The following is a 27435-nucleotide window of genomic DNA, read 5'->3' on the forward strand; positions in this document are numbered from 1 at the left end:
CGAGAGATGACGCAGCTTCCGCAGCCGAATGATCAGGACGAAGGCTTATCAGCAGCACGAAGTCAGACATTTTATTAGAGATCTTTAAAAATTAAATTCAGTGAGATTGACACGGATTACACCGGGTAAGTTTATACATAAGCATTAAAATCATTATTAGCGAACATTTGTGTAAGTTATTTTGAGATTTGTCAAATAGAAACATAATATAAAGCTGATTCAACTTACGTCGAGGCTAATACCAGGAATCAAGAACAGAACAGAACAGAACAGATATTTTATTTGATTTGTACATAGTACATCATCATATACACATATTATTATATGATAATTTATAACATCACGTATATCAGTATAATATATAAACACGAATTAATGGACATTTCAATATAACATAACACAGCATGTAAAGAGGATGATCAGTTTTCGTTAACATTTGTAATTTCGTTTCTAATTTCCAAGCTTTCTTTAATATATTTTGCAAGTTGAAATCAATACAGATTTGTTTTCAGTTTTCAATAGCTCAATAAATTTGAACATTGATGGTCGTACATAATAATGTTTCTTAATATATTTCTTACGTATATTGCTTAAACAAGGACAAATAAGAGTGAAATGGTACTCGTCTTCAATATCGACGGAGTTACAACATTGACAGTATCGCTCATTTCTTGGTATTCTATTCCTACCGAATCTACCAGTTTGAACTCTTAAGGAATGTGCAGATAATCTTATTCTAGTGACAAAGAACCTTGGCAATACATTTAGATAAAGTTCATATGACAGAGAATCTTTACAATTTTGTAACAAATCTAATACACTACTATTTTCAACAGAGCTATGCCAGTCTTGTTTATAAGTATCAATCAATCTTTGTTTAAATATATGTGGAAATGTTTTACAATCAAGATTATCACCATTTATAAAGCAATCAGCAAAGCCATATGTTTCTAACAATTGTTTAACATTTGATACCCAATTATTATAACCTTTTGAACAATCAGATATACTTTGTCGATAAATCGTTTTCATAATAATATTATCAGTATTTAACAATTTACACCAATACTTTATTATCCTAATATATCGAGTAATATATAACGGGTACCTTCCTAAGTCACCATAAACACCAGCGTTACAAGTACTCATTCTGACCTTTAAAACACTTTTACAAAATTTGAGGTGTATACGCTCTATTTCTTTAGATTTAGTTGCGCCCCATACCTCGGCAGAATAATTCAATATTGAACCTATAAAGGAATCGAAGAGCTGGCATTGTAATTTGGGTTTAATATCATATTTTCTACAACTATACATAAGTAATTTCAATGCTTTTAATGATTTACCAATTAAATGCTCTTGATTCATAGCGAAATTGCCAGTGTAATTAAAAATTGTACCGAGATAGTTGAAGTTATCTACAGTTTCTAACAAGTTCCCATGGTAACTCCACTTCTCATTTGGAAGTACTCTGCCTCTTTTTCTAAAAACCATAACCTTAGTTTTTTGGGTGCTTACCTCAAGACCCCAACAGTTACAATAATCATATAAACTATCTAAGCTATTTTGTAAGTCTTCTGGTGTTTTACCCAAAATTGCCATATCATCAGCAAATAACAATAATATTAACAACATATCCTCAAAATATAAACCTGAATCTAAATTACTTTGTAAATGTAGTTCTAGGTCTTCCACGAATAAAGAAAAAAACAGAGGCGAAATTACCTCCCCTTGACGTAGTCCAACAGCGTAGCTAAAAACGTATTGAGTACGTATTACAACTGCTAACGCAAGACTTAAAGGGATCTTTTCACGCTTTGGTAAATTGACAAAATTGAAAAAAGTTGTTTTAGATTCGTAAGTTTTCGTTTTAGTTATGATATTTGTGAGGAAACAGTAATACTGAACATTAACCATGCTCTAATATTGCCATTATATGCATCTTTTGACGATTTTAAAACCTAAAAATTATAAAGCGTTGCAACGCGAAACGATTGAATAATTTGGAGAGTTCTGTTTTTGTCGTTAAATTTTGTGAAACTACGAAGATTGCTTATATAAGGTATAAAATACGACAAGAATGTGTACTCGGCTAAATAGCTCAGTAGGCTAAAGCGTTTTTACTTCAGGACTCTGGCAGGACTCCAGGGGTCACTGGTTCGAAACCTGCTCCGGGCAATGTTCTTTTCCTTTTTTTAAATTTTTTCTTGATTTTTTACTGGAGCTTTTATGATCCAATGTTTACATTTATCAATATAAAGCATTTAATGAATAAGTTAAAAAAATGCCAAAATCTGTGAAAAGGCCCCTTTAACCTTTTCATACATATCCTTAACAATACGTAATAGTTTACCTTGAATACCACATTTGTATAATTTAAGCCAAAGGCAATTTCTGTTAATACTATCAAAACAAGATTTTAAATCAATAAAACCAACATACAGACGCTTGTTATTATTTATATAGTGTTGTATTACGGAGTGGAGAATAAATATCGCATCAACAATTGATTTCCCTTTTCTAAAACCGAATTGGGCATCAGATATAACATTATTATTTTCACAAAACGTTTCAATTCTTTTATTTAAAATAGTTGTAAAAAGTTGGGAAAAACAACTAACTAGTGTTATTCCCCTGTAATTCTGTGCATTTTTTGTATCGCCTTTCTTATGTACAGGAACGATAACTCCTTCTCTCCATTTGTCGGGAAAGAAACCAGACTCTAATATGGCATTAAATCAATCACACAGGTGAGCACACAAGATGTCTATACTTTCAGTAAAATACTCATTTAAAAGGAAGTCTGGCCCTGCAGCTTTGCCTTTTTTGAGAGATTTAACAGCACATAAAACTTCATCAGCAGTAATAGGAATATTTAACTCATCAAAGGGGCAATCATCATTATCAAAATTATTTTCTTGGCAAAACACATTTGCTTCTGCATTATTACATACAAATACATCGTTACATAATGATGAGAAGTATTTACAAAAGTCATCTACAGAAACATCATTTCCAACAGATTTCTTATTCTTTTTAAAATAACCCCAAAATTGTTTCGGTTTACAAAACCTAAGTTTTTCCATTTCAGAGCATTTCTTTTTTAAGTAAGAATTCTTCTTTTTTCGTACTAATAATTTGTATTCTTTTTTACATTTACAAATATATTCTCTACTAACTTTCGTTTTACATGTATTATAAGCATACAGTCATACAGTAAATCTAAATATATTGTTCTTAAATTTTTACATTCATTGTCGAACCAGTCTGCATCTTTCACATGAGATGTGTCGGAGAATGACGTATTGTCATTTTTGTGATATACTGTTTTAGAAAATAACGGATCCGCTACTCCCCGGATTATAAAGGTAAAACTATTCAGTGCATCATTTATAGACGACCGACTAGTGCTATCAATATTCCCTGTAATCCTATTAAAATCGGGCAATTTGGCGATCAGACTGGTTCGAAATGTATTTATATTATCACTATTCCAATTATATCTAACATGGGAGCTTTCATTCACTACAGGTGTAATATTATTACAAAGAAGAGAGAAACTAATTGGGGTATGATCGCTCCATTCATTTACAGAATATATTGTAAAGTCACGTATACTTGAGAAGTTCGTGTCTTTTATGAGTAGGTAATCAATGACAGAAGCTCCGTGCTGGGAGACATAAGTAAACGATCCAATATTAAAATCATTACCTAATCTACCGTTAGCTACTCGCAAATTGTTTGACCTACAAAGATCAAGCAGTTTTGTTCCAAAAGTGTTACATTTTTTATCCATTGAAGCCCTTTCCATATTATAATCGGGAACATAATCAAATTCATCAAAACAATGGTTTACACTATCAAATACAACAAAATCTTTTTTATCACCTATTCTACTGTTAAAGTCGCCTATCAGATAGACAGAACCTTTACTTTCATAGTATGTAATGTCAAATTCCAGGCATTCAAACAAGTCTATATTAACTGTATTGTATGCTGGGGAATCATCGCCCCACAGATAAACACCGCATATATAGATATCATTGTCTAAATTGAAAAACACTTTGTCTAATTTAATCCATATTAGAGTATCATGTCTATTTTTAATAATTGAAATACCATTGGAAAGTGCGTCTCTATAATACAGAGCAACTCCACCACTGGCTCGTCTTGATCTCCGATGCTGGAATTTTCTATATAAATTATGCACGGTATAGCCGGAAAGTTCAATATTACTGTCACTATAAGCCCATGTTTCGTAAAGAAAAATAATGTCGTGGTTTGATAGGATGACCTAGATTCCAGCCTGAAAGGCATTATTCAGGTTGAAATCCAATTTGTGTCTAAATCCAAGCGCAATAAAATCCATTCAATTTAGGATGGTAGCCTGAAAGGCAATACTTTCCTTGGGTAAATCCAAGTGAACATGATAAACACGCGTGAAACGCATTTTAATCTCAAACCAATTACGAATAAGAGAATGGACTATGTCCGTAAGGGATGTTTTACATCCGCTCTACTTATTGCCCTAGCATTAACGGGGCCGCAACAAGTCGCTGGCCACGCTAAGAAATTGTGTTTTACATACGCTCAATATTAGCAGTTATTGCTAGCTTTACCTCTTGAGCGGAATGCGAATTCTATTTATAATATGGGTAAAACCCAGTCAAAATAAAATTTTGATCGCGTTACGTGTGTGAGCCCTTAAGGAGTTTGCAGTCGATGAAATTGTGATCAACCTTCCACTTAGGTAAGTCTCGGTTAATCTCTCAAATCTCTGCGCGGAGGTTGAATACATGAGCTACTTTGCACAAACTGAAGTGGTTCTAGTCGTTAGTATGCAAACGCGAAACTGAATGTATTAATAAAGAGAAATTAGGTTAACAAGTTTGAGTAATTTTACATGAACTTGTGATAACAAATATACGTGACTAGAGGTATGATACTAATCGTATTAATTGACACAATTTATGTAAAGTGTATGTGTATTCACACGTCTCAAATGTTATGTGTGTCTTAACTGCTGTTGTTTTGTTTTCGATTATTACAGGTTCAACATTTTCAGAAAATGATTATCATTAATAAGGCTTGGAACGAGAATATAAGGCATATTAATATAACGAATTTTCGAAGATATTCAAATCATTGTAGCTCTATAAAGGTTTAAGGGTGACCGTGGTAATTTAAACCGAAACATACATTTTGTTATTATGCATATCGGCATTGACACTATTCATATAAGATCAATTTATCGTACACATTTAATGGATTTTCGTTAAAAGTATATACTCTCTTTAAAATATGGTTTTGATACCAAACAATTTACGGGAATAAGCATGTCAAGTTGTGATGCTTTAAATGATTAAATATATAATTGATAGGGTTTATTTCAGAATACATTAGGCTTTTATCCCATGAGTAACCATACATATAATACACAATGCAGTCAACAGCGATCAATGACACACAGGCATATAAATATATAATGTTTAGCATATAAATTTTTGTGAACATGAACATAAAAAATGGGGACAGCAGCAACTTTTAGATCGTTTCGAACACAATTAAATCTGTTTTACGCAACCTTATATTTGTTTTAATACATGTTTTGTGCACAGCATTTTAATTAATTGTTTAATTGCTATATATTGAGAGCTGATACTTGTTAACACATGCTTCGAAATCTGTTTGAATAGGTTTGAATAAAAAGAAAAACAAAATAAATTGAAACCCTCTCACACATCTCACAAACGCGTTTCCAACTTGTCCCGGTCACGTATTTCCATATAAAAATTGCGATTTCTCAAACACGCAATAATATGTATGAGATACAAACGTCGCGGGCCATAATGTAAACAATATTTATATATGCAGACAAAAAGTACTTTGTCAACCAATATGTTAGTATAATTCTGCGGCAATCACTTATCACACTCAAGCTTCGTCAGCCACTCACACGGTCACTAAATCAAGTGTTCATGTTGTTAAGCGATAAACCCTTTCACACTCAACCTATACGTATCTCAGACACTTATATGCATTCACACACATGAACATCGATGCATCAAATTTATTAAAGGGGCCTTTTCACGTTTTGGTTAATTGACCAAATAAAAAAAATATTCAGTTTCGCAAATTTTCGTTGTAGTTATGATATTTGTGAGGAAACAGTGATGATCATTACCATGCTCTAAAATATCCATTATATGCATCTTTTGACGATTTAAAAAAGCTGAAAATTATAAAGTCTTGCAACGCGAAACGATTGAATTATTTGGCGAGTTTTGTCGTTGTCGCTATAGTTTTGATACTACGAGGATTGCTAAAATAAAGTATAAAATACATAACTCATGGATGAGCACGGATGGCCGAGTGGTCTAAGCGATAGACTTTTACTCCAGGGGTCAGTGATTCGAGCCGAACTAAGGGTTACTTTTTTTTTCTTTAATTTTATTTCGTTTTTTTACTGAAGCTTTTTAAGATCCTATGTTTGCGTTTATCAATATAAAGCATTGTATGCCAAACTTTAATACATGCCAAAATCAGTGAAAAGGCCCCTTTAAGCACTCAATCATTAACTCTATCAACCTCACAGACATAAAATGTAATGCGCTTTATTTCATTTCTAACAAACTATTCACTACTTTAAACAGTTATCAAATATAGACTGTTATGAACTATACCGTATTAAAAAACCTAGTCTTACAGAGACTTGCGTCAGCTTGTTATGATAACGATAAAAGGCCATTGTTTTAAATGATCATGAATCTTTGAGTGAATTTTCCAGATAGAAAAACTAACTCTTTAAAAGATGCGTACTTATTAAACATTAGTTAACTTGTACAACAATAAAGTATGATTGTTATATATATGATTTACCTTTGATAGAGGATGAGTGGAAAGTTGCCAGAAAAGAACATGAATAAGCTGGAGTCCTGGATTGGCACGGGGGGCCAAGATCACCCTGCTGTACAAGATAACCAGGGACGGGTGTAATGCTACAACATTCCATCAGAAGTGTGACAATCAGGGACCAACTGTGACGGTGCTGTACAACCAACAAGGATCGGTGTATGGGGGATATGGGAGTGCGAGCTGGATCAGCGGCACCAGCGACTCATATATAGATTATATCCAAGATTCGAGCGCCTTCATGTTCCAACTTAAATATTCAGGGAGCGATACATTCAACATGTTTCCAATTAAGAATCCTTCAAATGGGTTGTTTGGAAAGTCGACATATGGACCAACTTTTGGTGGCGGGCACGATCTCCACACCTTCAACGGCACAATCATCAGCGCTGGTGCATATTTCGCTTTAAACGGTTATACAAACTTTGGAAGCAGTTTCAACAATTCAGGTCTTACTTTCGACAAAATAAACAATGGAAACTTCAATGTCACCGAGTTAGAAGTTTACAGGGTAACAGGTATAAGTATGTTATGAATATGCCTATATATATATTTTCAAAATAAACTGACATCCATATGACAGCTAGGTACGTGTGTGTATTTCAAACGATAGCTATTGAATTTCCGACAAAATATATTTACGCAAACGTTATAAGACTATTTTAAATTACATTAATGACATTTTAACACAAAGTTATGAAGCTATTTTAGCGTTTTTATCATTTCCATATTACCTTTTCTAGTATGCAAACGTTTTTCATTATGATTTTGATGATTCAAAAACACTAAATTTGATTTTAATATTTCGTCTTTTTATGATGACCAAATTGTGTTATGTTTGTATATTGACTATGCAAAGATGGGCAGCGGATTAAGATTCTACCACAACCTTGGCGAAAAACTCATGAATGGAATGAAAAGGTAAACGTCAGAACTTATTCTTGCGTTGTTTTGACGTGTTTTAACTTAAATTACATTGAAAAAAAACACAAGCATAAGATATGAACGCTTTTAAATCTGTTCATGATTTTCTATGCACTAACTCGCACGATCTTTCAAAAGTTTTACTTAACTTACTGCGAATCAGAGTGGATATTTGTTCGGTATCATATATCAGGTTCACTGCCAATATCAATTATCCGGACTGTAGTATCTCGAGACGCTAACCGAAGACATCGTATCGTTCAAACCTTCCGGAAAGCTTGGGCTCTCAGATGTCCGTATCCTGATGCTGGGCCCAATAGGGGCGGGCAAGTCGAGCTTCTACAATACCATCAACTCGGTGTTCAAGGGCCGCATCTCTCGAAGTGCCCCCTGTGGGCTTTCTACCAATGGCATAACTATTGCGGTCAGCATTTGAACACCATTCAAAAGATGCATGGAGCATTGTGCAATTGCTTTTTTTTCAACATTTTAAGTTGCACTTATAAATAGTAAATTGATAATAGCTAAATAGCAGAAATTAAATTAGTTTAAAATACTACATGTAAAATGCTACGTATTACAAATTTTAAGTGGAGATAACATGTGATAACAAACCTCAATTTTAACATACAAGGAAATGATGCTTGCATTCAGTATATCAATCCCAAAACTTGATGTCGCTAGCAACACCCGATTTTAATAATTGCAATACATACCAGAAATATAACGTACATGCTTTGCAGTACACCCCATATGAAGTATATGTGAGGTCTGCAGCTTCGTTGAATTTCCGTCTCTGTGACACACGTGGTCTAGAAGTTACTCAAGGCCTTGAAAGTCTGGAGTGTAACTACCTGCTAGATGGGAACATCCCAGATTTTTATCAGGTATGTTCCTTAATGTGTGTAGATTTTAAACTCATGGAATTTTTCCATGTAATTTACTTGATAGTGCATAAAATGTAATAAGTAACTGCTTTTATCCCATTTTCGACGCGACATTGACGGTATAACACCTTATGGAATATACTAGCCTGTATTCAACACTGTGGGATATAACTGTCACGTGCACGGACTACTTTTTACTTTACCACTGAATGATTTTTCATAATTAATAACGTCGAGAAAACTTTAGCTTCAAAATTATACGACCTTCAACCTTTAAATCTAGTCATTTGACATAATTTTTCGCCATCCGTATAATGAAGCAGCTGATTGATGGCGTCATAAAATGACACTTATTGCGTCATTTTCCAAAAAAAAATTGACGATTTATTATAAACGCGACTTATTTCACATGTACATGTACTGTATATCGACATACGGTGTTTGAATTGTCAATTAATCACATTATCCTTATTTCGTGTAATGTGTATTGTTTATAACCCATGCACATACTTTTGACATTTAAGAATGTACAACAAGCCATACAAATATCGCACGATTCATAAATAATCTGCAATATTTGCTATCCGATTTAATTCACGTTAAGCATAGAGCTGTGTAAAGTATAAGATGGTAAAAATAGCACCACACTGGAATTCGGAATGTCCCATTTTGTACACGGGTATTATCCACTGATTTATCTGTTGTGTAATGGAATGTTTTCCATTCTTTGTGTATTTATATATTTAATTATTTTCTTGTACACAGTAAGGGCATTTATCATAGACAATTAACATGGTGCACGTTTAAACATAATTATGTTTGTATGCAGAAATCTGCAAATGCATCCGAGTTTACCAACGGCTATTATTTGATAAAATGCTCCGGTTCATTTTAACAGCAGTAATGTTCATAGAGTACATGACGTAGCGTGTGACGAATAAGAAAGTTTAACGAGTTCATAAATTCATTTGAAAATAGTGATAGAATGGCATAAGGGTCTTTATTTAACTATGCTAAAATAATTATTAAAGACCCTAGATGCAAAATCGCCAATTATTGAGTTAAATGGATTATTAGATGGATTTTAAAGGATAATTAAAGGTAAGATACTAGTTCGAACGTGTTTTGGTTTTTGTTTGTACTTTTGTCGATCCCTGTTCTCGGGGAAATGATTTTAACATGGGGGCCATTGATGCATTGGATCACACACGGCATACCCATAACATTATAAAAAAAAACACGTTCTGCGCGTCCTTAAATTCGTCGTCCGAAGTCGGAAAACGTATTGCCCTGCATATTTAGTCAAATTAAGTGTCAGTCGCTGCAATTGTCTGTTTACTCGTCGACAGTGTACATGTAGAATCTATGTTGACATCGACATCATTTTGTCAGGAGCAATCGCCGCCATATTGGATTTTGATCATTTTCTTTCGAAATAAAATGAATTATATTGAAGTAAAATCTTTTTTCGCGGTCGTAATGTGTTACAATTCGCATGCTGCGTAAAATTGAATCGATGCATATGGTGATATTTTTACTAGTTTTACAGTTTGTGTGTGATTTTTTAAGACTATTTTGCGTACCAGAACAAATACATTTATATCACTACGCATGGTTACATTCGTTGGATTTTAAGCAATTGTTAAGAATTAATTAAAATAATTGTTAGGGTAAGGTTATTAGATCTAGTTATGTTAATGTCACGTTAAAAAAAAATCAAATGGAATAAATAGAATACTAGGATTAGCGTTAAATACAGAGAAGTTAATGTTGCTCGGCTCGAACACCGAAAGCGCTCGCCAAGGCTCGCGCTCCCGGCGTTCTAAGCCTCGCAACATAAACTTCTCTGTATTCAACGCTTACCTAGTATTCTCTATGTCTGTTACATTCCGTTTCTCTGGCAAAACGTTCTTGAGTCGATATTAACGATTAGATATTATATTAAATATATATTATCACATGCCATACCCTGTTTCCCATGTAATATAACCACTACATATTTTTTTATTTTACTCCTGTGTGATACAACATTTTATAGAGTTGTCATTGGCTTAGTTTACATTTATTGACCAATCGCATTTTGTTATTTTGCTGAAAAGACGTTGCACCGTCAAATGACGTCACGAAATGTAAACCACATTCGGGATTGATCATTATGTTGGCGTAAATTTTTATTTAATTTGCTCCTTTAAAAGCATGTGATAAAAATATCTTACACTCGTTGTCATATCATACCATATTTTATTACACTCGTCCAGGAAATGTGTTAGTAAGCTCGCCAAAGGCTCGCTTACTAACATAATTCCTGAACTCGTAAAATAAAATATGGTATGATATGACAACTCGTGCCAGATCCTTTATTTATATTTCAATAACTAAATGAACGCGTATGGAATATTAAAAACACTCTTACAGTTTAATCCAGTCGCCCCAATCAGCCCCACCAACCCCGGGTTCGTGCATCAACCAATGGTTACAGACCAAATCCACTGCGTTCTGTTCGTAATCGACGCGGCTACAGTGGGGGACATACCACAGAAATTGGTCGACAAGATGAATAGTTTCCAAACACTTGTTAATCTTAAAGGTTAAATATAAGTTATATAAGTTGTCTTGACATAATTTGTCTGACGATAGTAGGGGGCGTGATGAGTTTACCAGTAAGTCCTTTTATAGCTCGCGAGTCAACCGTTTTTCATCAGCATTTTATTGAAACACATTGCAACAAAGTACTTGTATTCGACTGAAACAAATACCTAGATGAACATATTTGGAAAAGGGTTAACATGTTTATTGGTTTTGTGGTGAGTCATCATCTGATATATCTTGTTATTCAAACTTGATGTGAAAGGTGTGATATATGTTCCTATAATATGTAAAATTATCAATTGGCGAATATCTCAATAAGAGTTTGTCTTTCGAAATGCATCTTGAACTTTATTTGGTGTAGATAACACCTTAGGCTTCATTTCAATTTGTGTGGGAGTGCTTCAATATGGTCAACTGTCGAAACATCTGAGATTTCATTAAAAGATCTTGATCACAAATAGTTGGAATGACAATTTTCCAACTTTTTGTCACATATTCAATAAATTGAAGAAATACAATACACCAGGAAGCAAACAACCACTAAAGACAAAGGCTTAAATGCACAAAAATACCCATTTGTTTGTAAGTAATCATAATTTGCGATTGTGAAAATTATAAAATGTTTGCGCACTTTTTTGGTTATATTCTGTGAAAACACCTGGACTGTTTATATAAAGTACCAAATTCGTGATGTAACGCGAAAGTCCGGACAGGCAAGTGGTAAACGTAAAAGCCTCTTTATCCAGAAGTCACTGGTTCTAGTCCACGTTGGATAAAGTCTTCTTTTTTTTCCTAAAGTTAAATGCTTGTTGTGCCGTTACAACACATATATAAATAAACTCGATGGATAGTACTTTGATCTTTATTAAGTTGTTAACATAAAGTTTTCAAGTCCAAATTATTCTTTAAATTAGTTGTTTATGCAATACTTCCAAATCCATGTAATTCTCCAAGTAACTTACAACGTTTCCAAGACATGACAAAATCCGTCCAAATCCATCCTGATAGGATATTATAATCGACTAATAACACTTCCAAGACAGGACCCGAAATTCCTGTAAGAAAATAAACAACAATACCCGGCCTCTCGTATATCGGATTCTTAGCTGTCCTTCATACATCGCAGATGCCAATTTATACAATAATGTACAAATAAATTGAGTGACGGCTGTCTAGATGATTGACTTTAACACGAGTTGAATCACCTGATACGGGATGGTTTTATGTGTGACTGAAATATCTTGTGCACATATACGCCAATTGTTAAGCGAAACCCCGTTTGTTTTACTGCATATATGAAAGTTCACTTGTCATTTAACATATACACTAATTAACAGTGCTACATTCGCTTACCATAGACAACTAATTAGTGAACCCAGCCATGGACAATAACTTGGTGCATTCTTCTCGTCTAATTTGACGCTGACATATGATGCCCATTTATGCATTTCTTCATGAAGACAGATATTATGTATTCCGTGACACTTGTCATAATATTGGCGCTACTTTATTCCGCTTTTTATATTAATCAATTTAATACAATTCATAGCTATTAAATTTTAACAATACATATAAGAAGACGTCCCTTTCATGCTTAAAGACAAATGTCAAGATATAAAAAAGTTGACGAACAAAACGCCGTATTTGACCTAATATTTTCGTCTACAAATTTCACGATGATCAATTTGCTATTATCGTTGCTTTTACTTGGCTACATTGTTCGGCGAACTTCGTTACACCATTGACATATTTTCTTAAATAAATCTTTATATACACCAACAATATGAAGAACGTTACATTATGTCTCAATCAAATTGAAAATGTCCGATTAAACCTTCTTCTATAACACATGCTTTATTTGAATTCATTTAACATGAAATCTTTCCTGTTGTAAATAAGTATTCTGATTTAACTTTTTCAAGATAACATACATATTGCGATCTTGGATAATATGTACGTCCGTGAAACACCCATCATCATTTGAACAGAAATTAACATATTTTTGCAATTGCTTTATTGCATCAAAGGATGAAATATAACACTAATTGTAAAACCCCTTTTTGTGTGAAATTATATGTAAATCTTTTTATAAGCTCAGTATTGCTCGTCATGTGATAACGTATTATAAAAGAAAACTGTATTCAAATAATACTGTTTTGTTTCTTATAATCGGTTGCAGGAATTCCACAAGTAGTTATTTTAACAAAAGTCGACCAGGCCTGTCAGGAAGTTGCCGGTAACATCACCAACGTGTTCAAGAGCAAGGATATTGAGGCAGCTGTGGAAAAGGCATCAAACCTTCTCGGGTTGCCTAGAAACCATGTACTTCCGGTGAAGAACTACGAGACTGAGATTGAGCTGGATGACAACATCAGCATCCTGGCCTTGATGGCACTGCGTCAGGTGTTGCACTTTGCAGAGGATTACATTCAGGTCCTTCAGAACAAACTGAAAGCGTGTGGTGTTTCTAGCGAGAAGCTGGACCAACGAGAATCATTAGAAAAAGGCAGTGACCAAGAATAATAGGAGACACCGCATTGCTTTTCTCCAATGATTTCTAATTGACAAGCAATGTGTATATCTCGTTACTTAAACTAGGCAATCGGATTATTTAGTTTAGGCTTAAAAAGTTAAACGGAAATTATATATTCGTTACGGATTGGTTATTTGATACAAATGGTTAATTATTATATTAACATATGTAATATGTATAATATCAATATGTATATTAACAAAGGAACTATTTATGATGTGTGCTTTAATTCTTTACATTGTTTTACATTTGATATATATGTTACGTAGTAATTGTGTATAAATAACATAATATTTCATTTGTTGGATTGTCCAAACAGTATACTTAACCGAAAGTTACAATGGAAATACAAATATGCAAAAATGAGAAGCTGAACACTCAAAATTGCGAAGCTGAATATTATTGTAAAAAGCGAAGCCGAATAATTTTTAACTTCAGCATTTTGCATATAGTTATGAAAATGAAAAAATAGCCCTCCTGGATAGTTGTGTTTTTGTAAGATCGGCATTTTAAATGGGGACCATCGATAAGCTTCATAAAACGTGTATACTGTTACAGCCTTTATACATCTGTATAGTAAAGGTAGAAACATTCTTTACGTTACTAATCTAAATTCGTTGTAGATTATTGAATTATATTTTATGGATAATTTAATATGTATTTCATATGCATCTTTTTTAATCTCTAAAGTTATTTTTTTTTTTTTTTCATATGTACTGCTGCTTCTAATAAAATGTTTTGAAAAACAGTAAACTTTCACAATTAATACGTAATTTCAAATATGTGTAATAAAATTTAACGCAACAAAGCAAATCAAGCGTGTGCACGTATTTAAAAAAAGTGTTAAACAATTATCTTATTATAAATACTCAAGATCGGAAGCTTGGTGTAGATGTATGAAATATAAGGCGCCAAATGTGGTACTCATTTTAAGTATCAACAAACACATAAAGTGTAAGGAATATAAATTAATGGATTAATAAAGCATAATAATTAATACAAGTATAATTATATTATATAAGTAACTATAACTTCTGATTAAAGGGCCATATGCCATATGCGGCCGGAGTCCAGTATACTTCAAACGAAAGGCATTTTCACATGTGTTTAGCGATTACGAGGCAGTTTGAAAATGTGAAAATTCGGAGAGATATAACGTCATAGCGTCTATTGCGTGTCTATTGTATGGGTCAATTATCTGATTGCGGCAGCCTTTTTTTATAAATGCGATCTACTGTCGGAAAACAAATACTAGGGTGTAAGAACATTTGCGTACGCGTTACGACGTCGCGCACAAGTTGCTCCAACGTCAGTATGACTATTGCATGTTTAATTTTAATAGACGGAAAGAAAACCACAAATGGTTAAGGATGATTTATAATATTTATGAACATGTATTTATTTGAACAAATAGCTTCTTTGATTGGATAAGATTAAGTAATGAGTTTTGTTTGATTGTATGTAATTCAAATGGTAATTTTTGTTAATGTGCAGGTATACAGCCATTGAAAATAATATTCTCTTATCACTATATTGTAGAGAATCAGCATCAACAGTAATACAGCTGCATGTATTCTAATATCTAACTTGTATGATTTCCAAAGTCGTTACACTAGGGAATTGAGATAATTACGGGAAAATCTTCAAAATAAAATATATCATCTTTCTTAGTCATTTATTTAAAATAGTAAATATTGTATGAGCATCTGCTTCGAAAGTGATTTTGTCTTAATCTTTTTCAATGATTTTGTTATCCTATTTTTTCAAAAGTGATGTGGTTTTTATATTCGTTCTCATAGGTGGTTAGCGTGTGGCTATGATATTAATTAGTGAAAACATCATTTTGAATGATAAATAATCATATTATAACGAAAAATCAACTTTTCTGAAAAAATGTCAGTATCAAATATATATATAACAAGGTATTCTACTCAAAATCACCCAAACACAGGATACAGATGGGTCATAAACGGCGCGAGTTGTGTTGAACAATTTTATACTCTGTTAAATACATATTTTCCCTCCTGTCCACATTAAATTAAATTATGCGCACTCGTTTTTTATTATAAAACTATTGCTGTTTCCTATCACTCTTTATCCTGCTATGCGTACAAACAATTCATATGAAATATACAGCACTTTTTACGTCTAAATGGTTTTCTGGTTTAAATAGTATTATCAAAGGGGCCAACAACACACAGTATGAAAAGGATGAACACTTTATTTTGCTCTTCATTTACCAATTGTGAAACATTTTAATTGGAGCGTGAATTATTAACTAGACACTTTTAAAGCATGTGATTCTTTTCTTATAGATTGTATTTATATCTTTTTAAACGATTATGTTTTTATTTTTTTGTAATGTAGATCTAATCTTGTTACCTATCTTCAATATAAAGAAGCGAAACTCCAGCTGCTGGAGCAGTATTGAATTTTCATTAAAAACAATTAGGCCTATTTTCTCGCTGAGTTCAAATCTAAGTTAAATGGACAATATTTATATTTACGTCATAGAAAATACTGTGCAGAATAATAAATCTTCTTAAATGCATTAAAGATAACAGTGTCCAGAATGAAAACACGTTTGTGCTGTTTTATGTGTTTGATTGTGACTAGCAAATTGATACCTTTAGTGTGACATTTTCTAGACTCAAATAAAGAGTGACCATTGTGTACTTTTCAACTCCATAACTGGCCATTTCTTTGTCTTTAATCACAAACGTTTCTTCGTTCTAGACACTGTTATCTGTAATGCATTAAACTCCGATCAAACTAGTAATAAACCAAAATGAAAGAAAGTTATGAAATACTAATAATATATTGTAAACATAATTTATATGATATGTTTGAACTTCGATATTCACTAGCAAAACACTTGACGGTGTTGCTAACAAGATATTCGGCCTTCTGGGATTGCCTAGAAACAACATTCTTCCGGTGAAGAACTACGAGAATGAGATGGAGCTTGATGACAACATCAGCATTCTGGCGTTGCTGTCACTGCGTCAACTGCTGTTCTATGCAGAGGATTATCTTCAGATCCTTGAGATGTAGATGAGCGCGCTATATGTCGCCATCGAGAAGCCGGACTTACCAGATTCTTGAGAGAAAAAAAGCAACGGCAAAGAGTGATCGAGTGGCAAGCTTTGCTTTTCTGGATTTATTAATACCATATGTTTTCATCTGGTGCACATTCAACACAGAAACCTTGTTTTTAAACTAACGAGATAATATAAAGTGTCCATTTGAACCGGTGTTGATTTCATCTTAGTGAATGAATATGCTTGCAACACTATGTAAATATGGTATTTAAACACAATTTTGATTGATGTGTCAGCACAGTTACATACTCTTTAAAACAAAGTCGTGTGTTTTGAAGTTATTGTTAAAAACATCTAAATATTCATAACATGAATTTAAATTCAAATGTTAAATGTATAAATCAGTTAACAGTTAGCTTTTTCATTAAATATTCAACTAGACAACTAGGTATATGTTCTGCAGTATTTCTATTATTTATCTGTCGATGTATCTTTAAATGCCATGAAAGTGTTCATATTACATAATATAGCTCTAAGTATTGTTTATTATTGACTGTTCATAATGTACATGTATATCTTATAAAAAATGTTTCATCATAGACATGTATATTTATTTGTGATTCAAACACAGACAATATTACATTGATAATTATGTTTTGATAGTACCATATCAATATGCAAAAAGATATAAATTAATATGTATACATCCGCCACGACTGTTAGCTTATGGTACTTGTATACATATTAATTTATATCTTTTTGTTATATTCGCCATTATTGCGATATGCATAATTTATGTACCGAATGTATTGTGTGAGTTATTTGTACCGGTATATGCTTAGTGTTTTATCGATCGTGTTTCATGCAGTATATAATGTGGCCGTGATAATAAATGCATGTTTTATTTACATTTGAATCGTAGACGGAACTTCACGATTTTATCAGGAGATTTAAAAATCTGAAAAAGTGGTCCATGAACTATTGCATATTGCTGGGCGATCACCGTAATAATTAATTCGCATAGACTCGGAGGTCAATTGGTAATTGTTGATCCGGGATGAAAGTTTATCGCTCCCATTGATGGTTGATTCATCTTGACCTGCCAGGTTCAAGCAAGACACAACGTCGTTCTATATGGATCACAACCGCATGAAAACGAGACTTTAGTTGAACCTGCAGAAGATAAACCCTAGTAAAGCTCATGGTTATTGATGTTTGCAAGGAAGCAATTGCAAAACATGTTTAAACCATTATATAAAGCACATTCATACGAAACACACACGCAACTTTTAATCAAACACGGTGCCGATCAAAAACCATCTAGCAAGTAGGCCTCAAGATGTCATATTAACTCAAATACAAGCTGAACATCGTGGTTCACAACTGTTTTAAAATATATTTTTCTAGCTCTGTGTCATCTTTACATGATGTTTCCAGGATAACCCATGCTCATGAACATTGAAACCATATTGGTTCTGTATAAGGTCGCGTAATTTCGTAACTTATTATTGTTGTTTCGGAAAGACATGTGCGGCGTCCCAGGTGATTTGCTAAGATGCCGATCGTTAAAATCCATTTGTTATTGTTGGTTAAGCGCAATGACTTTACAAACCTGCGTTGTAGTATCAATATGGGCCAATTTCCGATAATACCTTTCTCAGAACATAGAGGACATTAAACCAGTGACCCAACATTGATCAGATATCGGGCATTGACCGGGATCACAAACACAGTTTTTACGTTGTTGTGACTCTGTCTTGAAAATAAGCATATCTGTTAGTATTTCAAGCAAGTATGAGACATGTATTTCAATGGACATAAAGACACAAATGCGTGTTGGTATTTATACAGACCTAGTTTTAGGGTATGTATTGATCTATAAATCATGAATTACGTTTGTTTATTAATCCACCATATAATATTTTGTCTTTACCAACCAATTTTGTCAATAAATGGTTCATGTGAATCATAAACATCGCAGTTAAGTATTGCAATCTGGTGATCGCATTTTACGCACTGTTACCTCAAGGAGATGACACTATACAATCGTACAATTCTACATTTAGGCGTCTTGATATACAATGACCTAACCAGTCTTTCAAATATTGATGTAATAAATATGCAATGCTCTGTATAAGTATTTTTTATTTTTTCATATTCAACTATTCTTAATAATCTAACATTTAAAACAAAGTTGATGGTCAATTAAAAAATAGAATATGTGACAGTACGTAAACTATGCAAACAAGTCGCATTCTGGTGCAATAATGCATTTCCGGTTCAGCGATCTGCGTTGACTGGAGGTCTTGACAAATTTGAGACCAGCTTCTTGCTGGATGGAAACAATTTTTTTACTTTTTTAAGGTATTTTCTGAAATGTATGTACACATTTAAGTTTGTTTAATTTAATTGATAAAGTCCAAATATGAAAACTATCGGTACTCGATTTTACTTTTAACTTAATGCCAAACGCACTGATTATTTGTCTTACATGTACACACCCACATTAGAATTCAGGTGACTACATCATGCATAAGGTACACATACATTAACATGTGGCAGGGTACTGTATACTGAAAATAAATTTACAACTCATTAAACACATTAATTAGGAATTGTTTCAATTACAAAAAGCTGAGTGTCATTCATAAAACAAATCATATAAATAATGTTAATAATATACTAGTTGTTTTTCGTGTTTTTCTTGTTGTATTTTACTGAGTTAATTATTTGTTTGATTAGATTGTGTAAACTTCTCAAAAGTTTTTCGTTTATAAACAGGCAGTCAGTTTACAAACTCACAATTGCCATGGTTTATGTGGTTTACCGAGTGCAAACACATTTGTCATTATCTGACAACTGCCTTTAAACATAAGTGGGTGTGTGTGGGGGGGGGGGAATGCCCGTATAACGTAATGCACGATCAATCCACACACAGGTATTTTGCCTGGTCATGAATCGAACACGTGATCCTCGAAGGTTTAGTCAATCGCTCAACCATTTGAGCTTGCCGGTCCGGAATTTTCATTAAAAAATGGTTGAACACAACAAGCTTTAATAGGCTATTATATAACCAGCCACGTTTCAAATGCAATAAAAAATTGATGTAAAAAATTGATGTGAGATTAACAATTCGTTTTATTCATGTTATATAGGGGCATATCGACAATATCTCTCCACTATTATATACATCTGTATAACAATAGCATAGCATTCCCCCTCAGTATTTGATATATTTAACTATTTTCTAAGATATATTGATAGATTCGTTAATAATTATATATAATATGTGGAAATACTTTTTTTCGAAACAAGCCTTTTGTTGTTTTGCACTTAAGCTGACACAAATCGCGCGCATAAATATACATTTTACAACTGACAATGTGTATAGCGGTTCTCTTCAACTTCAATTTATCCACAACACCCGCGGAAAAAATATCAACGGAACAATATTTTATAAACATGAAAACAATAATTTGCTAGGAGTGGACAAAGCCACTTTTCAATAAATACGTACAAATATATACGACAATAATAACGTTCGTATTAACCGTAGATATGCCCTTTTAGATAAAAATTGTTGGTAAAAAATTGTTAAACACGTAACAAACGACACTTGCAGTTGGAAATTTGATACGCAGCAACATGATATAAAACGAGCTATCGTTGCGCAACCGGAAGTGATTAAATGCGCATATATGCTAAAGCGAAAGTGGAAGTCATCGTTTAAAGGAATAAGGTAAACAAACTTTATTTATTTAACATTTACTGTTGATATTAGATATAAGTGAATACGGGATTAATATATTAATGTATTCAATTAATAAAAAGTTTATTCACACGTACCAAATGTGGTGTGCGTCATATTTTGTGTAGATTTGTTTATCAAATGTTACAGGTTCAACATTTTCAGAAAATGATTACCACACTTTAGGCTTGAAACGAGAACAAGAAGCGAAGCATATAAAAAATAAAATAGCCTTTTAAGTAATTGTAGATCAGAAAAGGTTTAAGGATAAACGTGACACATTAAAACGAAACACTTTTTACCATATATTTGAGTTACTTCAAGAAAACCGACTTTGCTTTAATAATAAAAAAGAAAAATAGTAACAAATAAATTCTCTTATAAATGTATCACTAAACGTTTGAACAGTAAAAAGCTCTTTGTGCAATTTATTGTAGGTTTTAATACATGAAAGTTTTGTTCTAAAATACACTTGTTTAATTGTCAAATTGGTTTATTGTTGACATAACCTTTGGCTATGAAGTTTAAGAAGCTTTTTTGCAACGGTTTAAATCACAAGCAAAACGAAATCAGATAAACAAATTGCACCATTGCTTTTCCAATTTAGTCAACGAATTGGCTTATAATATCTCAGAAACGATTTATAAAACACCATAGATCCAAATACCAGTATTTTAATAACTGTTTTTTATAATATACAAACATCGTGATTGTAATTAAGTTTTACATATGCAGATACAATGTCATAATTATCCAACCACTATGTTAAAGGGACGTTCAACCACGAATGACGAAAAAAGGAAAGTTCTAAAATACCGTATTTGTTTAAAATTATTAGTTTTTATTGATTAAAATATCACGACTCGTAAATTGCATTACTTGAAAAAAGTTGTTAAGTTTTCATATATTCAGTATATTTGGTAATAAATTTTACTGGGTACAGGTACCAGGTAACTCTAAATAACGCAAGTAGATTGATCATCATCGTCACGTGATAAACCCAGAAATGCAAATTTTGCATGCCTAGTGAATTGTATATATGTAATATATAAAATGATCAATCTACTTGCGTTATTTATAGTGTGTATATCGTTATGTCACCTATTTTCGCGATGTACTATCGATTTCACATCGCGAAATTTTATTAAAAAATATACTGAAATTATGAACTTTTTCAAGTAATGTAATATACCAGTTGTGATATTGTAATCAATTTAAACTAATGATTGTAAATAATACGGTATTTTAGAACTTTTCTTTTTTCGTCATTCGTGGTTGACGGTCCCTTAAATACTATTCAGCCCGAAAAATAATTCATTCTCAATTCAATGATAACGATTCTTTAACTGAATCAAACGCGTTGTAACAAGCATAACTACTTATCAAACATGTAAACGTAAGAATACAATGCAAATGTTCTTTTAGCAAAATGTATGAAAACAAAATTAAAAATAAATTGTATCTGTATAAGTATATATTTCTTAAGCTTTGATAGAGAATGACTGGGCAGTTTAATGATAAATACATGGATCAGCTGGAGTCCTGGATTGGCACGGGCCCCAAGATATTCACCCTTCTATACCAAATAACCAGGGACGGTTGTAATGCTACAACATTCCACCAGAAGTGTGAAAATCAGGGACCGACTGTGACAGTGTTGTACAACCAACAAGGATCGGTGTATGGGGGATATGGGAGTTCGAGCTGGATCAGCAGCAGCGGCTCATATATAAAAGATTCAAACGCTTTCCTGTTTCAACTGAAATATTCAGGCACCGACCAATGCATAAAGTTTCCAGTAACGAAGGCAGACTCTGCAATGTATGCACTATCTTCATACGGGCCTATATTCGGCGCTGGACACGATCTTGTAACATTCAAGGACACAGTGAACAGCTCTGGTTGCTATTTCGCTTTAAACGGCTCTACGAACTTCGGAATCAGCTTCAACAATCAAGGCCTCACTATTGACAAAATAATAAATAACAATTTGAACGTCACCGAGTTAGAAGTTTACAGCATTACAGGTACAAGTACGTTATGATCGGAATATGCCAATGTATTTTCAATATAAAGTGACATGCCTATAACAGCCTGATACTTTTGTGTATTTTCCAATGATTGCTAATGAATGTTCGAAAAGAAAAAAATCCGCAACATAATACGACTTTTTTAAATTACAATTACGACATTTTAGATTCCAAAGTTATGAAACTACATTAGCGTTTTTATCATTATCATATTACCTTTTTTATTGTGCAGATTGTTTTTTTATATTTTAATTTGATAATAATCTTTCGCCATTTTATGATGACTAAAATCGTTATGTTTGTATATATATTATGCACAGATGGGCATCGGAAGAATACTCCAACACAACTACATCAACCCTGGAGAAACAATCCTGAATGGAATGATAAGGTTAAGGTCAGAACTTGTTAATGCAATGTTTTGACATGTTTGACCTTAAACAGGGGGGTTGGGGGCATGCGTGTACGGGAGCTTACCAGGTTTAAGTGAGGTAGGTTGGAACTTACTTACAAGATGGCGTCGTTTTCGTGTTTTTCATTAAGGAATAGCGGATATGTTTAACCGGTAAGACACTTTATATTCTCATGACTTTTAAATGAGTTGGCCCTTTCTCTCTCTCAGTGTTTCGCTTCCCTCGGTTTGTTATGATTCAAGATCGTAGACGTCGGGTTAAAAAAAGTAATTGAAGGAAAACCGTCCACTAATATATATCTACTTACATGACCATCGAGAAATTGGACGTACACATATCATTTTCTCTTATGATACACAGTATGGACGCACGTGTACAGTAAAATATAACAAAAATTACGAGTGTGTTCATTTTCCAAACACCGTTTCATCTCTGACAACTAATTATTTGTAAAAAAAGGATTAACCCCTTTTTTGAAACTGACTTCCTTTTAAACATATTTTGGAACTTGGCTTCCAAATAACAAACAGCTATTTCCAATGTTTAAGAGCTTGACCCGAAATAAATACCAATCTTTAATAAGTTTACATGTGTACTTCAATATTATAGTTTTAAAGCAGAATTGGCGATGCAATATAAGTGTTTTCTTAATTACGTTACTTACTGTAGAATTATAATTATTATAATTCACCTGCCGACCAACTGAATCAATTCGCCTAGTTTCAAGAGGATAGATTGTGGGGTGGCTGATGTACGAGATAATAGCATTTCTATCTGTCCTTTTCAGTACTGGAAGCGCAAACACTGTAAAGCCAAACGGGCGTATTCATTTAAAAGAAATATACATATAATATGGTTTACCACAACTCCTTCACAAAAAACACGAAAACGACGACATCTTGGAAGTAAATTCCAACTTACCTCGCCTAAACCCGGTTAGCGACTGTATACGCATGCTCCTCTGTTTAATAACATTGAGAAAACAAGCGAAAAATAAAAACGCACTTAAATATATTGTTTATGTAATTTGCTTTAAATCACAGGCTATTTTATAAAACTTACCTAAGATGCTAATCGGAGCGAACATTTTTAAGTGTCATACATAAGTATAATAAACAATGTTAACAATTCTTACTAAAGTATCTGGAGAAGCTTACCGAGTACATCGTAGCGTTCAAACCTTCCGGTAAGCTGGGACTCTCAGATGTTCGTATCCTGATGCTGGGTCCAGTTGGGACGGGCAAGTCGAGCTTCTGTAACACCATCAACTCGGTGTTCAAGGGTCGTATCTCTCAAAGTGCCCCATGTGGGGTCGCTACCAGTGGAATTACAATTGCGGTATGTCAGCATTTTAAAAGCATTAGAAAGAAGTATGAAACCATTGTGACAGCGTTTATCCCATATTCCAAATTTCAGTTAAATAGCAGAAAGACAATCAGTTAAGTGTTGTATACGAATGATGCTGCTAATTTAACAATAGATGAACGTTTGTGATAAAAAATTGAACAATTAAGAAAAAAAAATGGTTGCATTTATTTTAACAATCCACAAAATGTTTGCCAATAGCGTCACTAGCTTCTTGTGAAATAATAAAAAATAATACCCGAAAAATAACGTGTATGGTTTTCAGTATACTCCTTATGAAGTGAATGTGCGTTCTGGTGCTCCGTTGAATTTTCGGCTCTGTGACACACGTGGTCTAGAGGTCAATCAGAGTATTGACAGTTTTGAGTGCAACTACCTGCTAGATGGGAACATCCCAGATTTTTATCAGGTATTTTCCAAAATATATGTAGATTTAAGAATGTATTTTACTTTTACTTATCATGTAATTTGATACTTTAATGCCCGTTGGTAACATTATGTTGTAAATACAAAACGCTCATGAGTCGACATGAGTAATTGCATGTAATAAACTTTTTTCGAATGTCTTCACGAACGTTTATGGAATGCTTAAATGCTTGACAGTTTAACCCAGTTGCTCCAATCAACCCCGATCATCCCTTGTTCGTACATCAACCAAAGTGTGCAGAAAAGATTCACTGCGCTCTGTTTGTGATTGACGCTTCTACGATGAGCGACATACCACAGAAATTGGTCGACAAGATGCACAGTTTCCAAAAACTTGTGAATCTAAAAGGTGAAATATAGTTGGTCTACACATTATTTGCTTAAGATTATAGGATAGGGTTGGTCAACGTTTGGTTTTAAGGTCTTATATATTTCGCAAGTAGACAGATTTTCGCCTTCATTTAATCGCACGCCATTATACTTAGATACTGGTATTCGACTAAAATAACAAAGTACTTCCATAAACAGAGTGGGAAAAGGGTTAGTATGTTTATTGATTTCTGATTAGTCTTTGTTCTTTGAAGATAACTTGTCAATCAAACTGAATGTACGTCTCCGAATTGTGACACGCTTCATAGTCATACTGTTATATAAGCGTTGACTTATTTTTCCAATTATTTCATTGACGACCGTTTTGTTACAACTTTGTCTTTCTTATACATCTTCAGCGTAATCTGATGTACATACAATCACAGACATTATGTTCAAATGCATGAGTGTGAAACACATTATGTTTGCTTTGATCAGATTGAAGATGGTCGAATGCGGAGGCATCATGACTGTTTTAAATGAGCTTGTTCACAATTTGTTGGCATGACCATTTTCCAATGTGTTGTCACACATTGAACAAAAATTAAACATTAGGGAGTGAAACCAAAACACATACGACGTAAACAAACACTGTAATACTAATTTGTTTATAATTACTCATTATTAGTAAGTGCGAAAATTATAATGTGTTGCACATGCCGAACGATTGAGTAATTTTGAGAGTTTCAATTGTGATAAAACGTTGTTTACAACATGCTTTTATTTTTATTCACTTAAGTTAAGTTAACATGACATTTTCTTACTTCCTTTTCGAAAGCAGTAGTATTGTCTGCAAGGTGACTAACAGGTCGCCATCTTGGATAACACCGTGTCTAAAAACAAATACATCATCATTTGGACATGCATAACAAGATGTGTGCAGTTACTGTATTGACAATTTCATACAGACTGTAATATAACGCTTATTTTGGAAACCTATGTTAATGTCAAAGTATTTGTGAGGATTTTATCGGATGCAGTATTTATCTTCTTGTGTTCTGTAATTCTATTAGAGAACCTTGTTCACACAATATTGCATTGCTTGTTATCTATGATTTAAGGTATTCCACAAGCCGTTCTACTCACCAAAGTCGACCTTGTCTGTCAGGATGTGGCCAGTAACATTACCAACGTGTTCACCAGTAAGAAAATTGAGGCCGCTGTGGACAAAGCATCCAACCTTCTTGGCGTACCTAGAAACCATGTACTCCCGGTGAAAAACTACGAGCATGAGGTGCAGCTGGATGACAACATAAGCATCCTGGCGTTGCAGGCATTGAATCACATGCTGCGCGTTGCAGATGATTACATTCAAGTTCTTCAGTTGAAGATGAAAGCGCGCAACGTCTCCAAGGAGAACGCGGACGAATGGTGATAAAAAAATGCACTGACAAAGAATGATCGAATGCAATGCTTGACTTGCTTGTATAGCTTTCTGATTCAATAAAATATGTCAATTTTATCATTTTTAAAAAAACTTCGGCAACTTCTCAAAATTCTGTAAAACGTACCATTTATATTCTTGAAAATTTTAATTTATAAAATGCAAATGTTTTAAGTTCTGTGTAAAATTGTTATCAATACATAATTTTGATCAATATCCTAGTAAAATGGAAACAAATGTATAAATTTTAAATTTATTTTAAATAAAAGTAACTCTCCTAATTACCGGTATCCGTAATACTGAACTTAAAATTGAACTTAAGAGATAACAATCACTTTACATCGGTTTCTTATAATGTACTGAAATGAAGGACTTCATATGTTTTGTGATAAATGCTTTAAAAACATATTTCATTTCTATAAATGTTCGTATTGAATGTTATGTTTTACATTATATCTCATTGCTGTTGACTTTATAATTTAATATTTATCTCATAGCCTTTGCAATGCATTTGAAATAGTAAAACATTACAATTATTCATTATGAACATAAACAAATATGATTAAAATGTTTAAGTAAGATTTGATATAATTACCACTCACGACTGTTTCCTTACTGAAATTGTTGTTAGGTATGACTCGCATTACGCTGATAAAACATACATTTTAATATATGTAATAAGATGATGACGTAGAAACACAAAGTAAAAATTGTAAACAATTAAAATATTATTAACTAGCATACAAATAAATCTTTTAATTAGTACTTTTCCGTGTATATCACAATAGAAAAATTAAAGCGTATCAAGAACAAA

General features: G+C 33.1%; 2 protein-coding genes across 9 annotated transcripts; both read left to right on the plus strand.

The window, feature by feature from the left end:
• Positions 1-27435, plus strand: LOC127882185 (interferon-induced protein 44-like). 6 transcript variants are annotated; one of them, XM_052430681.1, is made up of 7 exons: positions 1-125; positions 22121-22661; positions 22985-23061; positions 24218-24415; positions 24708-24851; positions 25046-25217; positions 26299-27435. In XM_052430681.1, the coding sequence occupies exons 2-7, from the start codon at positions 22133-22135 to the stop codon at positions 26610-26612; spliced, it is 1434 nt and encodes a 477-aa protein (XP_052286641.1). In that variant the 5' UTR covers positions 1-125; positions 22121-22132; the 3' UTR covers positions 26613-27435. The 6 variants fall into 6 exon arrangements, with proteins under 6 accessions (XP_052286641.1, XP_052286644.1, XP_052286640.1 ...); XM_052430684.1 differs by having other exon boundaries at positions 63-125; positions 22130-22661; XM_052430680.1 differs by lacking the exon at positions 1-125 and adding an exon at positions 4662-4937.
• On the plus strand, positions 7-14146 carry LOC127882186 (interferon-induced protein 44-like). Of its 3 annotated transcripts, none has more exons than XM_052430686.1 (7): positions 7-129; positions 6889-7430; positions 7772-7833; positions 8063-8260; positions 8580-8723; positions 11139-11310; positions 13492-14146. In XM_052430686.1, the coding sequence occupies exons 2-7, from the start codon at positions 7154-7156 to the stop codon at positions 13833-13835; spliced, it is 1197 nt and encodes a 398-aa protein (XP_052286646.1). In that variant the 5' UTR covers positions 7-129; positions 6889-7153; the 3' UTR covers positions 13836-14146. The 3 variants fall into 3 exon arrangements, with proteins under 3 accessions (XP_052286646.1, XP_052286645.1, XP_052286647.1); XM_052430685.1 differs by lacking the exon at positions 7-129 and adding an exon at positions 4624-4750; XM_052430687.1 differs by lacking the exon at positions 7-129 and having other exon boundaries at positions 7412-7430; positions 8030-8260.

The sequence above is a fragment of the Dreissena polymorpha genome, chromosome 5 (assembly GCF_020536995.1).
Source record: "Dreissena polymorpha isolate Duluth1 chromosome 5, UMN_Dpol_1.0, whole genome shotgun sequence".
NCBI classification, from domain to species: domain Eukaryota; kingdom Metazoa; phylum Mollusca; class Bivalvia; order Myida; family Dreissenidae; genus Dreissena; species Dreissena polymorpha.